This window comes from Heteronotia binoei, chromosome 1, assembly GCF_032191835.1.
Source record: "Heteronotia binoei isolate CCM8104 ecotype False Entrance Well chromosome 1, APGP_CSIRO_Hbin_v1, whole genome shotgun sequence".
NCBI lineage: Eukaryota > Metazoa > Chordata > Lepidosauria > Squamata > Gekkonidae > Heteronotia > Heteronotia binoei.
This window is the reverse complement of record NC_083223.1, coordinates 227,534,660-227,550,734: the sequence shown is the minus strand read 5'-3', so window position 1 is coordinate 227,550,734 and position 16,075 is coordinate 227,534,660. Positions and strand designations below refer to the sequence as shown.

The following is a 16,075-nucleotide window of genomic DNA, read 5'->3' as shown; positions in this document are numbered from 1 at the left end:
TGGCCCAGTAAGCCGGGACGCCGGCAGTGAGTCCTCCAGGTGGTAATAAAATAAATATTATTAGGTGTTACATTAATGAGCTCTATCTGCCCGGGTTTGATGTTAGAGTTTTCCTTCTCTTAGGCTGACGAGGTTGGTGGGCCCAGCCTGCCCATCCGGTTATACTGCCGGACACTTCGGTCGCACCATGACGTAGCAAACTCTGTGAAAACGGGGGGGACCAGCGAGAAGGTGTTGCTACGGATGCAGTAATGCAGGAGAGGCCATTGCAGTGACCATCTGCCAGGCATAGCCAGACAGTGACCACGCGGCGTTCACTACACCGGGAGAGGAGAGGCTATGTATTGCGCATGCACTTTCCCTGGGGGGGTAGGATTCCCAGAGGGAGCCCACCCCCCACCCACCCATGTGGGTGTAATCCATGTGTTTAATATGCACTTCTTGTAAACAAATTATATTACATTTTTGCTTTTTAATCCAATGAAATATAGCCTTCTTTTTTGCAGTGAATTTAGTCCATTTACATTCCAAGATAATAATTTGTAATCCATAATGATTCTTCACTTATTCTGTATCCCCAAAATCCCTATGTTCCTCAAAACATCTCCTCTGGTCTTGGACATTGTTAATTGTAATCCTCTTTCCTTTCAATTCAAAGTTTAGACCTTCTGGTAATATCCATCTGTATCTCAAATCTTTGTCACGTAGTTTATCAGTTAATTTCTTGTACAGTCTTCTGTCATTTATGACCTTTCTTGGCAGCTCTTTCATAATTCTCACTCTGCTTCTTTCAACCTCCATTGGTTTTCCATATTGTTTACTTAAAAGTTTTCCAACCATGTCTCTTGATACAAATCTTACTACCACCATCTCTTGGTAGCTTATTTTTTTTTTGCATACATTGAATTGACCCTATATATATAGTCATAGGCATAACCAGATTGATCAGGATCTATCTCCAAAAATTCAGCGATTATACCTATTATGTATGTCTTCAACTCAAATTCTTCATTTTCAGGAAGTCCTGCTTTAATCTAGCCCCCTTTTTAAAAAAATGGCTAATGGCATCACAGGAGATGGGGAGAAATCTGATGTACTGTGTGAAGTGGTTCCCTCATCCTGCAGGTCTGAGGCCTGAAGCCAATCAGTGATAGTGGCTTTTTATTCATTTGCCACCTCATTTGGAATGATACTGTATGACTACATGGGGATGGTGCAGTGCTGGGGACCAGGGGCCAGCACTGGGGACACTTCTTTCTCGGAAGCAAATTCCACACTTTGGCCTTAACAAAGAGGCTGGCAGACTGATTAATTCTAGTTAACCAACTTTAACCAGAGCCTAAAACCCCATGGTTTTTAAAACCACAGTTAAGAGGGAGCCAGTATTACATCTGCATTAGTCCACTGCCTTAACCCATGTAGGTTTCTTACCTGGCGTCGTCTGTTGTGTAATGGCACATTCAGAGCATTGAACTGGCTAGATCCTATAAAAAAGGGGGAGGGGGGAGAACATCCTTAATATTGCAATAAATATTTTTCCATCTGGATCCCTCCTCTTTATTTTACTAAATTATATGACATTCAAGAACAAGCAAACACTATTTAAGATTTATTTACATTACCTAGTCTTGACACTCTAAACTACTACACCATGCTAGCTCTCAGAAGAACTAAAGTGAAACAGATGTTACCCACCCTGAGCCCTTGGGATAGCAGAGGCTACAAATTGAAAAACACAAACAAGGAAGTGGTAGATGTATATGCCAGTAAGGGATATCACTTTAAACACTACCACTTTGAATTTATACTGCACGTGTTGTTGTATAAAGTCCTTTGGGTACACAGCAGCTCAAACCATAATCTAAGAAGGCAGTTCAGTATTATCCCCATATTGTAGAAGGATGCATCCTGGTTCAAAGTCCAGCCTTTTTCATAGTTTACTACACTAGTTTCTTTGACATAAAGACATATGAATTAATAATCAGACACTTAAAACATAAGGCATGCACGAAGCCATATGACAAGCACCGTTTTAAGACACTGGCAGACTTTCAGGGGATGCTATGCAACTTATAACTATGAATAATTGTTTAAAATTTCTAAGCCACCATATGCCTAGAGACTCTCGTGGATAACAGGAAGTGACAGACCATGGGGCTGGATCCAAAGAATCAGTAGCACCAATGGTGAGCCTTCCTGTGATGTGGGCAAGCAGAACACGCCTGTTTCATCCACACAGAAGAAAAGGAGTTGGTTTTCACTACCTGAAGGAATCTCAGAGCGGCCTTCCCTTCCTCTACCCACAACAAACACCCTTGTGAGGTAGGTGGGGCTGAGATAACTGTGACTGATCCAAGGTCACTTAGCTGGCTTAATGTGGAATAGTGGGGAATCAAACCCAGTTCTCCAGATTAGAGTCCACCACTCTTAATCACTACACCACACAGGCTTTCCAAGGTTCTTTGAGCTGGGAGAAGGCTCCCTATATCACTGGAACCTTTCACTCTTAGCAGAACACATCCTTTCAAGTCTATGCATTACACAGAATGGCTTAACATCTATCACTATTTTTTTCTTTTTAAAAATCTATCCAGGGATTTATTACTTTCCATTTATAACCCGCCCTCTCCGCAAGCGGACTCAGGGAGGCATTGAAATGATGTTCCAACTTGAGGAGCTTTATATTTTGGCATCATTATGGGGTGGTTGTGGTGTTGCTGGGGGTGTGGGGGAGGGGAAGAAGAATTCTTTATTATATTAATTAATGTATTTCCACCTCAGGTTCCAGATACAGCAAAATTATTTATCACATGGCTAGTGAGGGCATGAAAATTGGATGGTGAGGAGGGAGAAGCTGACCTTTTTCTTTGCCCCATTCATGCTCTGTTTAACAGCCACTACCACTAAAAATGTCAGGAATATCCATTAAACAGACCTCCTGGAATTTCATCTAGTGTGGTCTCAAGAAGTAGGCCTTAGTCTATCTAGTGAAGTTTGCAGAAGCAAGATCTGATTTAGAGACTACCTTGCAGATGATACTATTACAGTGTCATCCTAAACAGGGTTATACCTAAGTTCTCTGAAATCAACAGGCTTAGAAGGGCATAACTGTTTAGAAACTCCCTGTCAGTCACTACCAGGTCTCACAGGTTTCCCTTTTACTTCTCTTTAATAATAGCAAAAGCAATACCTACTTGTGTCATTGAAAGGTACTTTTTCACGGATAATGCGTAAAGATTCATCCAACCTGTTACCCAAGTCAGAATGAAGATTCTTTAGCTGCTGCTGGCTGCATATGAAAAGGCAACAATTAGATATCGGTTGGGAGGGAGGAGGTGTTGGTAAGCTGAAAATGAAAAACCAGACTACCAGTGGCACATATTCCATATTAAACAAGCACAACTGTGCATTTTATAATACCAGACGAGTCAATAAGAAAACAACACTGTCTAGTAGAATCACTTTATTAACACTGTACTCTAGAGTTGCTGCTCTGATGACCACACAGTTGCTGTACTGACCATCCAAGTTCTGACTGACTCCCTCGCTGTAGGAAGTTGAAATGTTCTTGAACATCCCAAGAAATCAGGGCAGACTATTTCAAGGCTAAACAGTGAAGTGCATACATATGTATAACAAACTGCTAGTTTCAAGCCACTTGTATTAATGGTATATTAACGTCAGGACATTGCATCAAAATTTGTTTTTGAAATATATCATTTGCAGCATGCATTTTGTTTCACTTCTAAAGGCTTCAAAGAACTGTACTGCAGCTGAACCTTATTTCATTTCTGCATATATAACAAACCCACCTGCATACTTGAGCCAACTTGCTTTTAAGCTACCAGTGGCTGCTTTGCAAGAGAACCAGAATGAGCTGTCTCTGAAGATGCCCAATGATGGGCACTGTGCTAAAAAAATTCTTTAAGGTCATTGCTTCATAAAATTAGCAATGATTAATAGATGCCACTGCCAATTGTAACAGGCAAACTTGGCAGCTTCAAAGTGGTCATGAATGTCTTTTCAGATTATTATCCCTAGGAATTGTCTTTATGTGTAACGTTTTCCCACATACATGTAATAATCCACATAAAAATCAAGTTATGAATTAACCTGACTGTAGGTGCAGATAAAATCAAAGACAAAGCTAAAATTTCTAAGCTAAATTATGTTGGAATAGATGAGTGAACAACCTCATTCACGGCATACCATGCACAGTTCTTTGGGTACGCTAAAGTAGTGTATCAGCAGTTTTTGGTGTCTTCAGTATTCTTTTTAAATGTATATGATATTAAAATGTAAAATTCAAACTTATAAGTATTAAACTAATAAAAATAATTTCCACATAAAGTTTTGCATTTGTTCTACTATAATATTTAAAACCATGTGTGATTTGGTTCCCCCCTCCCCTCAAATATTTCACTTATTTGTTGCTATTAGGACATAAAATGAACATGAAGTCCTTTTAGAAAATGTACTAAATGTAAATAAAAATAGACTTAAATTCATGTGGTATTTAAGGCATGTGACAATGCTCCAAAAATTCTGGAAATATTTTGTTATGATTGTTTTCCTGAAAACACACATAATGATTGTGCTAAAAGTAAAAAGTTTTTGCAACAGTACCATGTGTAACTGCACCCCAAAATTCCCCCAAATCTGCACACACACGGGGGAGTGGGGGTGGTCCCAGATCAGTCACAGCCCCTTGTAGCATAAATGGCAGCAAAGGCAGCAGACGTCACTTGTTACCAGCCTCCCCCACCCTCATTCCATCCCAGCGCTACAAGATCTGCTGGACCTGGACAATAAGTCACATCTGTGAGGCAGAATTCTGCCATCCTACTCTTTGTAATCTTAGATGTTATATTTTTTAAATTGGTCTTTTACTGTTTTTACTGTTGACTGTTTTTATGATGTAACCCACCCTGAGCCTGTTCTACGGGAAGGGCGGGCTAAAAATCAAATCAATCAATAAATAAAGCAAACGTTACTTTTAAGTGCAGCGCATACACATTGGTGTACTGCATTACACTAAGTCCTTAAGGCATGCAGAAACCCCTATGGAGTAGAAAAATCAGTTACATGGTCTGACTTAGTATAACATGGCCATTCATGGTTGCATCCAACAGCTAACAGGATGATAAAGAGACAATTCAAAATTGGATCATAATTCCACACTTTCCACAGTTATGGATCATAATTCCACATTTTCACTAGGTAGACAACAAATGAAACTGATTTCTTTTAATAAAATGAACAAGGCGTACCATTCTTCAGTTCGAACCCTGCAATCCTTAGCTTCCCTCTCTAGAGTCTGAGATTTAATCTTTAAAAAAAAAGAAGGGAAGGGGGAGAAGAAAGAACACGCACACTCAATAGCTATTTGCACAACACAGAGATTACAACAATTTTTAAGAACCAACAATCAACTCCCCTGCAAAAAAAAAGTCACCTAAAGCAATGCACAAAACTCAAAATGCCAACAGGTCAGATAGTAATACTAATTGAAATAATAAAACACTAAATAGTCACACAGCCAGGCAAAAGTACCCAGAATAAACAACCAAAGAATCTATAATTAAGTCACTCAATTGACCTGCAGGGAATGCTTGCTGAAAAACTGGTTCAGAGGTCATAACTCAACACTGGAGCACATGATTACTTTGTTAAAAATTATACTAAAGTGCCATGCATTGCTGCAGCCTTTATGCTATCGCTTGCACAAGAAGAGATGTACAAAGTCCTTCTCACTTTTCATTCAGGCATCACCAGCTCCAACCCAGAGTGTTTCAGGTAGGAGGCACTGAGAAAGGCCAGCAAATCAGGGCACAAGAAGGGCCTCAGCAGGCAGAGCTCCCTACAGTGTTGCTACCACCAGGAAAGCCCAGTTCTAAAACTTACTTCTAATTTAGCCTTGTCATTCTGCAGTTTTTCTATCGTATCCATGTATTTCCGCGTTAGCCCATCCACCACCGCCTGGTGCTGTGCAGCCTCCATCTCCAAGACCTCCAATCTGCTCCGCAACTCTGATTCCAAAAGCTTGTGTTTCTCATCAGCCTCAAAGTACTAAAATGGGAAGAATGAGTACTGAAAAGCTCCCAAACCAAGGTAAAGGAGCACCTCAGCTTTCAATGGCCTTGCTGCAATTTCACATTCAGTAGGGTGCAAGCGGCAGCACACCTGTGCCTCCGGGTTGCACATGATTAATAAGAGTTTTTCCACATCACAGATGGCCAGCTTTGTTAACACATTGCACTTTTTAATCTTGAAAATGAAAACATGAGACAGTCAACATCGCCTTGAAACAGAGAATAACCATGTTTGTGGAAGAAAGTGCACTACCAGACACCCCTCCCAAAAAAATTTAAGAAGAAATTGGTTTTATACCCTGCCCTTCACTACCCAAAGGAGTCCCAGAGACGCTTGCAATCTCCTTCCCCTTCCCCTCCCCACAAAAGACACCCTGTGTGAGGTAAGAGAAGCTGAGAGAGCTCAACAGAAACTGCTCTTGAGAGGAACAACTCTGTGAGAACTTGTGACTGACTCAAGGTCACATTAACAGCTGCATGTGAAAGTGGGAAATCAACCCAATTCTCCCAGATAAAAGTCTGCGCACTCAACTACTACACCGAACTAGCCTTTAGCACCTAACCACTATATCAAAGCTGGTCTGTAGCACTAGCCATGTGGGATGAAAACTTGCTTTTCATTCCTTCATTTTTTAAAAGTGTCTGATTATTCTGTGAATTCTCAAAATACAGGAAATAATAAGACACAGTAGATCCTGAATACCAGCTTTGGAGATTTTTTGCTAGAATGGGAGAATGGAAAGATAGTATGGCTGCAGTGTGTCTGGCCAGGAAGACAGAAGGCTGGATCCCATGTTCCACATACACAAGGATCATGGAGGATTCTTCCCATATATACCCCCCCAGCAGTCTCTTCCAATCCCATAAAAGTTTGTTCCCAGGGTAATGGGACCAATACTCCCTCTAAGCTGTGAAGTCTTGTAAGCAAAAATTCTACTCTGTGAGCTACTGGCATTAAACTTGTGAGCTACTGCAAAAATTAGTTTGCTCTTGGGCCCTTTTCCCTAAGACAAAAAGGTGCGCGCCAGAGGCTAAAAATTCATCTTGGAGGGAACACTGAATAGGACCCATGTGGACTAACAGCCATGCAAGTCTGGAGGCTACAGTGGGGAATGGGGCAAAATCACTCCCTTTTTTCTTTTTCTGCCAGTGCAGTGCTGTTATTATGTACTAACGAAAAATCTCTTCTTCACACTATCCCAGGATATTTCATGGTATCAGAAGAAAATATTTCATTGCCCCTAGTTCTGAGCTGTCTAGGTGTTTTCCATTAACTTAGTCTCAGCCTGGCATCTGTATGATCAAAAAGCTGGTTATCTGGAAAACAGTCAAAACAACAAAATTTCAAAGGTGCTCTGGCAAAAGACAAACAGGTCATTCAACTGTTCAATGTTTCACAGAAGTTACACATTGCTAGACAGCACTGCTGCCTGCAGTCTACCCAGGTTCACTATGCTAGAAATAATTAGCTCCTGCCAAAGGTGGTAGTGTTGGTCAAATGTACTAGCTGGGCCATTCTAGACAAGGTCCCCTTAGTTTTCCAGGTTTGAGTCATGGAATATCAGCACCTGGCCAGGCATATTATGCCTTTTCCAATTTCAAGCACAACTAAGTCTGCACCTGAATATGCAGTCGCTCATTCTCTTCTATCTTCTTTTGAAGGTCCTCATCAAAGACATTCTTCTGTTCCTGGCTCAGCTGAGATAAAGCTTCGCTGCTTTTCTAGAAGAACAGAAAAGTGGTTTTGCTATTTATTTCTTTATTTAGAAAATTTATATGCCACCTCTGCCCAGAGGGGGCGACCACTTGCACACACACACACGGCCATCTGGCAGGCCAGAAGGATTGGACACACCATTCAGGAAAGGGGTCTGACATCCACCTGCATGCCAGACCTGCAGAACCAGCCCCACAGCAGAAGCTAGTAGTCAGGTGTGACCAGTTGCTATGGGGGAGGCAGCATTCCCTTAGGGCTGTGTAAGGCCTGGGAAAGTCAAGGAGGAGGTGGGCACTGTACAAGGGAGTGGGTCCCAGATGTTGGGCAGTGGTGCAGAGGAATTTGGACCGAGGAAGAGGCATGGGATGGTGGGTGCAGAGGAGGGAGAAGTAACTCCCTTAGAGCCACACCCATCCAAAACTGTACCTAGAGCCAGCTACTGAACAAAAGTCATTTATTGGCCACTACTTGTCCACAAAGTTTGTGGAAGGTATCAAGGATTAGCAAACTCCCCCAATCTTTTGTGCAACCCCATCTGCCCCACCTATCCCACCTCTCTGGAGATCTGCTCAAGGCAGGTTACAACTAATAAAACAGACTCTGGAGATCAGTGTTAGAACCAAATACTAGATCTGCTTACATTTTTTATAACTGGATATCATTTCTAGTTAATGTTTCTAAGTTAGACTACACAGCTGGTGTAGTTCTCTAATTCAAATATCAGAAAGAATTTGCTTCCTCTTTCTTTTGCTGTCCACTGGCTCTATGTAATAGGAAAGCAAGAACAATGGTTTGGGCAGCAGCAAACGTGGTGCAGACCAGTTTCACTTAACCTGGCAAGCAATGCATCTCTTTTTAAACCAATGTACAGACAGAAGACACATCATGCCATTTTTCTGCTTAAGCAGGGAGGGGAGGGGAAAGAAGAGTCTGATCTTTGTTACTACCCAGATGGGAGACCATGCACAAGAAACAGACAAGATACTAGCAGAGAAAGAGCAAGATACAACTGTGATAAACAGTACGTTTTAGGTCTGGTTGAAGATAAAACAGTCTCATCTCCCACTGCCACCCAACAAAAAGAGATTTCAGAGTCTACCAATGCACTGGAATAGAAATATTTCTCAATCACTAACTGAAAGAGCAGGAAGTGGCTAAGACATTTGTGCAATGTATAGCTCAGATCTGTCTCTCTCTCTCTCTCTTTTCTGCAGGATCTGCTTGAAGGGTTGGGGCATACACACTGAAGAGTGTTGCATGCTGCTTGTTTTGAAGTGGGAGGCGCATGGACATGATGCGATCTGAGTGACCTGTTGGCAGGTTTTCGAGTTTGGAGGCAATGGAGTTCCTGACCATGAAGCCAACGCCAGAAAGGCAGCTCTCAGCCTTTGACTTACCTGACCAGTAGAGGGTATAGCCAGCACCATGTTCTTGAAGACTACCTTCCTCAGGGAAACGGACCTCACTGAGAGCTGCTATGTCAATATTCAACCTGAGAAGTTCGTGGGCAACTACAGCAGAGCGTCGTTCAGGGCGACCACTGTCTACTGTGTCAAGCATGGTTCTGATGTTCCAACACGCAAGCTTTAGTCTTTGCACACTTTGTGAGGCAGGTGCATGCCTTTTCTTTGTTGTTATTTTTCGACCGCAAGTAAGGATGCCCGTTGACCGCGGCTAGTCAACTGGGGGGGAGGAGATGAGCTTTGTTTAGGCCATCTTTTCTAGGCCCCTCTCCGTGTGGAGCAAGCAGTGCTGTCCCTAGATAAGGCTGCTTGGTCGTTCAGGGTGCTGCCGAAAAATGCTTTCGTCTCCGGGTCAGCATCAGGCGACCAATACCCTGAACCGCCTACATGCAGGATCAGGACTGCGGCTTCCAGTGTCACCTTCCACCTGTCGTTTCGCCCCTTGCCCATCGCTGCAGGACTTGATGCGTTGTGGGTTGTGTATGTGGATATGCCCTTCAGGCCTGCACAGAGGAATTTTTTAGGTGAAGCGCAGTGTGCGCGGTACTGGCTCCACCCTTTCACCTGGGGGTCATCTGCCATGGCCCAGTAAACCAGGACGCCGGCAGCGAGTCCTCCAGGTGGTAGGTGTTACATTAACGAGCTCTATCTGCCCGGGTTTGATGTTAGAGTTTTCCTTCTCTTAGGCTGGCGAGGTTGGTGGGCCCAGCCTGTCCATCCGGTTATACCGCCGGACAATTCGGTCGCACCATGACGTAGCAAACTCTGTGAAAAACAGGGGGGACCAGAGAGAAGGTGTTGCTACGGATGCAGTAATGCAGGAGAGGCCATTGCAGTGACCATCTGCCAGGCATAGCCAGACAGTGACCACGCGGCGTTCACTACACCGGGAGAGGAGAGGCTATGTATTGCGCATACACTTTCCCTGGGGGGGTAGGATACCCAGAGGGAGCCCACCACCACCCCGCCCCCCTCAGATCTGTAAGCCATACACTAATGCACCTGTGACCCAAAATTACAATCCCACAGAAGCTGCCTGCTGTATCTCTTTATGACTTAATATTCTGGTTTTATCTCCTTGCAATTCACTTTCAGGAAACTTTGCTGTCTATCTGCATCAGGTGAGATTACATCAATCCATCATTCCCAATACAGAGGAATAACCCGCCTCCAGAGAAGTCTCCTTGTTACATCTCTGAATGTTTCACTGTTTTTCTTTTCTTCTATTCAGAAGGCATACCTAGAACCAGGTCTTTTTTTTGTAAAAAAAGCCCAGCAGGAACTCATTTGCATATCAGGCCACATCCCGATATCACCATTGTTTAACAGTGTTTTTCTACATTAACACAGAGTTTTTCTACAAAAAAGCCCAGCAGAAACCCATCTCCATATTAGGCCACACCCCATGATGCCAAGCCAGCCGGAACTGTGTTCCTGTGCATTCCTGCTCAAAAGAAGCCCTGCCTAGAACAATGGGTCATATAGGAACTCAGAAAGTAGACTTTTTTTCCAGGCCTGAGAGTAAAGTATACATATTATTCAATTATAATTCAGGAAATAAAGAACATCTATCTCAGAGAGCAGAAGTTAGTTAACTGTTACTTTAGATAGAGGTTTACCAGTGTTGTTTCACCTTATACATACCTTGTTCTTCTTGCCTTTTGATTCACTTAATGCAAGTTCATCCTGAAGCAGCTCTACCCTCTTGGCCAGCTGTTGATTTCTAAAGGCTAAACTGTCCATTTCCTGTTGCAGTTTTCTGAGCGACTGGTCCTTCATTTTCAGCTGTTCCTGAGTTTAACATCAGAAAGTTCATCACACTGGATTCTGGCACTGACCAATTTATATATAGCAGGCAGTTTCAAATATTGGTCCTAACCCACATATATGCTCTTCACACTGCTGCCATTTCTTGCAGTGTACAACCCAGGCAGAATGTACTTGGATGAGGAAAAAGTGGAGGAGGGTCGTGAACTACACATAATAATAATAATAATAATAAAAATTTATTGATATCCCGCCCTCCCCGCCGAAGCGGGCTCAGGGCGGCTAACAACATATTCATATAGTTATACAAAGGTTTAAAATCACATTAGTTTTAAAACATTCCAATTTAACCAAATACAATACAAAAAATTTCAGGTGCTAATTCTATTCATAAGATAATGGTGACAAAAGTCACCCAACATCAGTCGCTCAGCCGGCAAAGGCCATCCTGAAAAGGGTGGTCTTGCAGGCCCTGCGGAACTGGTCAAGGCTCCGCAGGGCTCGCACTTTTTCCAGGAGCTGGTTCCATAGGTGTTGAGCTGCGATAGAGAAGGCCCGTGTGCGAGTATTTTGTAGTTTGGCCTCCTTTGGTCTGGGGATAGTCAGCTGGTTCTTCCCTGCTGACCTCAGTGCTCTCTGGGGTTCGTATGGGGAAAGACGGTCCCTCAGGTAGGCAGGTCCTCGGCCAAAAATCGGGACATACAAAAATCAGGACATGCCAACAGATTCCTTGCTGCATTTTATTTCCCCATTTTGTATTTGAAACATTAAATAGAATTTATTGATTCTTTTAAGATAACTTGGTTTGTAAGAAAAAGATTCCACATTGCACTACTTGAAGTAGGCATAGTAGATTCAACCAGCATTGGAAAAGGATTTCAAGTTCTTTTGCTCCTGCAAAGGACAGGCTTGGGGGCGGGGAGGGGGAATCTCACTTCTATCTACCAGTATATAATGTAAAACAATATGGCCCCTGTCATTCTCCCAAACACATTCATTAGTAATTCAAAATAAAAGCATTCTCTTTCAATGCTATTCCTGCCTGTGCAATCTGTACATGCTCAGCCATACTGACTGGACTGCAAATGCACCAGACAACTACAATCCTTCCCCAGCCCCCTCTAGGTATTTATTTTACTTGCATTATTTTTTATTTACTCAATTTATACCCCACCTTTCTCTCTAATGGGGACCCCCAAGTGATTTACTGCAAGCAACAGATATAAATATGGTACATGTAAAGGTGTGACTGATATTTCATTTAAGATTTCACCGATAGCATTCTGTGTGTGACTTGGAAACTAACAACTGCTTTTAACACTATGGAGTGGCATAGCATGGGTTTTTCCACTGAATACACACTCAGTCAAGAAGTGTAGTCAAGCAGACACAGGACTTGCCTGTATCAAAATGCCTTATCTAGCCAAGGAGCCAACATCAAGATCAAACTCTGTTTCACTTTCATACCTTCAGTGATGCTGAGTTTGCTTGTTCATCCACAACACCTTTTTTTAGCACCTGATTCTGAGCTCGAAGCTAAGGAAGAAGAGAAAGATATATCATTAACCAAACTGTAGGAAAATAAAGATTACAAACTGATAATTAGCCACCTACAAAATCCAGTCTCTTTTTCAAAGGAAATATTAAGTTGAGGTCAGCATAGCAAGGCAAGTACAGTAAGAATATAATAAATAATCAGATATAAGTATATAGCAAAGAATCTAAACAAAATTCAAGAGTTGAGAGAAAACTGTCTAAAAATGGAAAGAACATGGCTGCACCATCTAGCACAATGTAACACCATGAAAATACTGTATTATGTTGCAACGAGCAGCTGGTTATCCCCTGTACTGATGAGTGTCCATCACATACCAGCCAAAGCCAGTCTCCACACACTTAAATAAAGAACACTCATGGTAAAAAATCTAGTTCCAGATAGACTTGAGCATTGCCATTTCTCATTAAGCACTTTGGGACCGCTGCCATTATTGATCTTTCTCTATCTCTCAGCTGATGTGATTCTGAAGGATTCTATAACAGAGGTGTTGACTGGAAATTAAAGAGCAAATCAGAACTCTGAGAGGTGGGAAAAACAAATGTGCATCACCATCACAGATAGGACCAGTCCAGACACTAGAATCAGACACAATATCACACAGAGAACAACAGAATACTCAGCGGCAATGCTAAAAGGTAAGTAATGATGCCACTATAAGAAAAGAAAAAGGGGCATATCACTATCAAGGGCAAAGACAAAACTTCAGGCTAAAAGGTCTTTCTAGCACTGGCACAGAGGGCACTTTGTCCCAATTTAAGTCCAGCAATGCTGGGTGTATGGAGGTGCAGGGAAATACAAACACAAAGCAGAGAGCATAAGAACGTAAGAGAAACCATGTTGGATCAGGCCAATGGCCCATCCAGTCCAACACTCTGTGTCACACAGTGGCCAAAAAACCAGGTGCCATCAGGAGGTCCATTAGTGGGACGAGGACACTAGAAGCCCTTCCACTGTGCCCCCCCCACAAGCACCAAGAATACAGAGCATCATGGCTTTGTATGGATCACTGCTCTTTATGTATCAATACAAAAACGAGAAACATTTTCAAGGCCATGCAATGCAGATTAGGTATCCCTAAATACTCTTTAACATACTGATTTTACACATTAGAAATTTAGCAAGGGACAAAAAGTGGATTTTCTATCCTTTTAACAGCTGACAAACGAAGCAGAAATTATAATTTATGATTAGACATTTGGAATCAAATGGCAACAGTTACTCCAGATTAGTTAACATTAAGAAGAAACCTGCAACCTTTCAGATATAAAATTGTAATCATACATCCTCCCTTATACTCTGATATTGGTTTACTTGTGTAAATGTCTTGGGGAAAGCAAGGAAGAGGAAATCAGATACCTGAGCCATAGTGTAGTAGGAACTGATATGGCAGAATAAGTATTAATATGAGATGCTGGTATCAGGGATAGGGAGGGAGAGTTTAACCAAACAGATGGGAAGCTTTCCAGAGAGATACCATTTCCCTCAAGAAGAGGATGAGCATTGGTACCAATACTGATACATTTCACAGTTGATAGTATCTCACACAAGTATTAATATCAAAATGTATGTATGTGGTGCTCTTGCTGTTTTTCAAGCACAACAAATCAGTAGTAAGAATGATATGACAGCATGTAATGCATTAATACTGTACAGTTGTTTATATGACAGGAACATGGTAGACGTGTCAGAATTCAAACTGGAGTCATAACTCTTGCAGTATTTGCACATATCGTAAGTACTGGAACCACAATCAAGACAACTGATTTTAACTACTGAAAACAGATGCTGCTAGTTTAATGCAAGACTGTTAGAACATCAGAACTGGCAAGTTATTACAGAACATTTCTGCTTCACAGGAAGCACCAAAGAACCCATGAGCAGAACTGAAACAGGTTGCCAAAACATTACTGAACAGCAGAATCCTGTACATTTGATTTAATAGCCAAATGCGCAAAGAGAAACAAAGGAAGACCATAGAAACACTGGCTCAGCTCCTTCCCCCTCATCCCAAGATACTTACCAGAGCGAATATGAGGAAACAGCTGTGCACCAATCTCCCAATTACCAACTATTTTTTCTATGGGAAGCACACGAGTGCTTCAATTTCCATTTTCCAATGAGTTATCAAATTAAGAGGGAGGGGGGTATCACCACTCACATGAACACTCATGAAGCTGCTTTATACTGAATCAGACCATCAGGGTCAGTACTGTCTACTCAGACTGGCAGCAATTCAACAGAGTCTCAGGAACCTGTCACCTAGTTCTTTTAACTGGATATGCCAGGGATTGAACCTGGGACCTTCTGCAAGCAAAGAGATGCCAGATATTCAACCTGACTTTCTGCATGCAAAGCAAAGGCCTCTCCACTGAGCCACAGCCCCTGCTCAAGCTCCAGTAGCCATTGAGCTGATTTTAGGTGCCATGTAAACCACACAGAGAGAACACACGTGTTTGTCTAAAAGATATTTTGTCAGACCCCTTTTTGTTTTGTTTATAGAGTTACAGGTTTCCAAGCTGCTGATTGGCAGCACCCGATTTTCAGGGTAACGTTTTAGTCCATTTGCTAGAAATCATACTGAGAACTAAGCTGAGTGTGTGATGCAGACATATATAGTAAATATATTAAAAATACTAATTAGCAGAAAAGCATGCCTGAGACCGGTTTGACAGTTCAAAGCAACCATAACGGGTGGAGGAAGGAAATCCATTTTTCTACCCTCCACAAATAAGGGGCAGCTATGATGCTCCACTGAGCGGCAACACTGGCTAGGAAAGGAAGCATCTCCATACGCGAGACCCCTCGCGGCTGGCACAGAACGAGGGCCACCTAAGATAATACTGGCGCTGCTGAGCGGGTTGCTGACACCTGACCCCGCGGGGCTTCCGTACACGAGGAGACTGCCCCAAGAAGGGTCCTTCGGCGTGGAGGCGGAAGATGACTTGAGTGAAGGAAAACAGCGCTAAGAGCGGCACGTCGATGCAGAAGGAAGGTAGTGTGAGCCAATACCTTAGAATATTCCTGCGCCAGCTTCTGGTACTTCCCCTGCAGCTCGGCGGCTGCCGCCATGGTAGCCCACAGAGGATGAAAGCCCGCTATCCAGGGAGCGGCCGCACTAGCTGCTCAACCCACAGCAAAAACGTACTTCCGGGTTTGGGCGGAGCTGGCGAACTGGTGTTGCCGCGCAGCCTCACTCTGGCTGTAGATGCCGGGCCACCATCTTGGATTCCCATCAGGGTTAGAAGCAGTAAGAAATAGACGAGGACTAAAAATGAGAGCAAAGGGGCAAGCGTTGCGCGGAAAAGGAGGTGGTGGTTCCTAGCGTCCCCGCCCACTTTTGGCGTAAACTGGGCGGTGGAAGTTGGTGATAGGCACGTGACTCCCGAAGACTGAGCCCTCGGGGATGCCGCGGTTGCCGTAGTAACCGCCGCCCTCTTAGCCAACGGTTCTTCGGCTGTCTCTGCGAGAGTTTAAAGGG

General features: G+C 42.9%; 1 protein-coding gene across 1 annotated transcript in view; it reads right to left on the bottom strand.

The window, feature by feature from the left end:
• Positions 1–15,856, bottom strand: part of PPP1R21 (protein phosphatase 1 regulatory subunit 21) — a 63,736-nt gene extending 47,880 nt beyond the window's left edge. The window contains exons 1-8 of the mRNA XM_060248914.1: positions 15,607–15,856; positions 12,507–12,575; positions 10,917–11,063; positions 7,713–7,814; positions 5,905–6,069; positions 5,271–5,329; positions 3,195–3,289; positions 1,432–1,484 (exon numbers count right to left, since the gene is read on the bottom strand). Coding sequence (XP_060104897.1) covers positions 1,432–1,484; positions 3,195–3,289; positions 5,271–5,329; positions 5,905–6,069; positions 7,713–7,814; positions 10,917–11,063; positions 12,507–12,575; positions 15,607–15,666 — 750 coding nt within the window. The 5' untranslated portion in view covers positions 15,667–15,856. The remainder of the gene's footprint in view (positions 1–1,431; positions 1,485–3,194; positions 3,290–5,270; positions 5,330–5,904; positions 6,070–7,712; positions 7,815–10,916; positions 11,064–12,506; positions 12,576–15,606) is intronic.
• Positions 15,857–16,075: the final 219 nt, after the last annotated feature.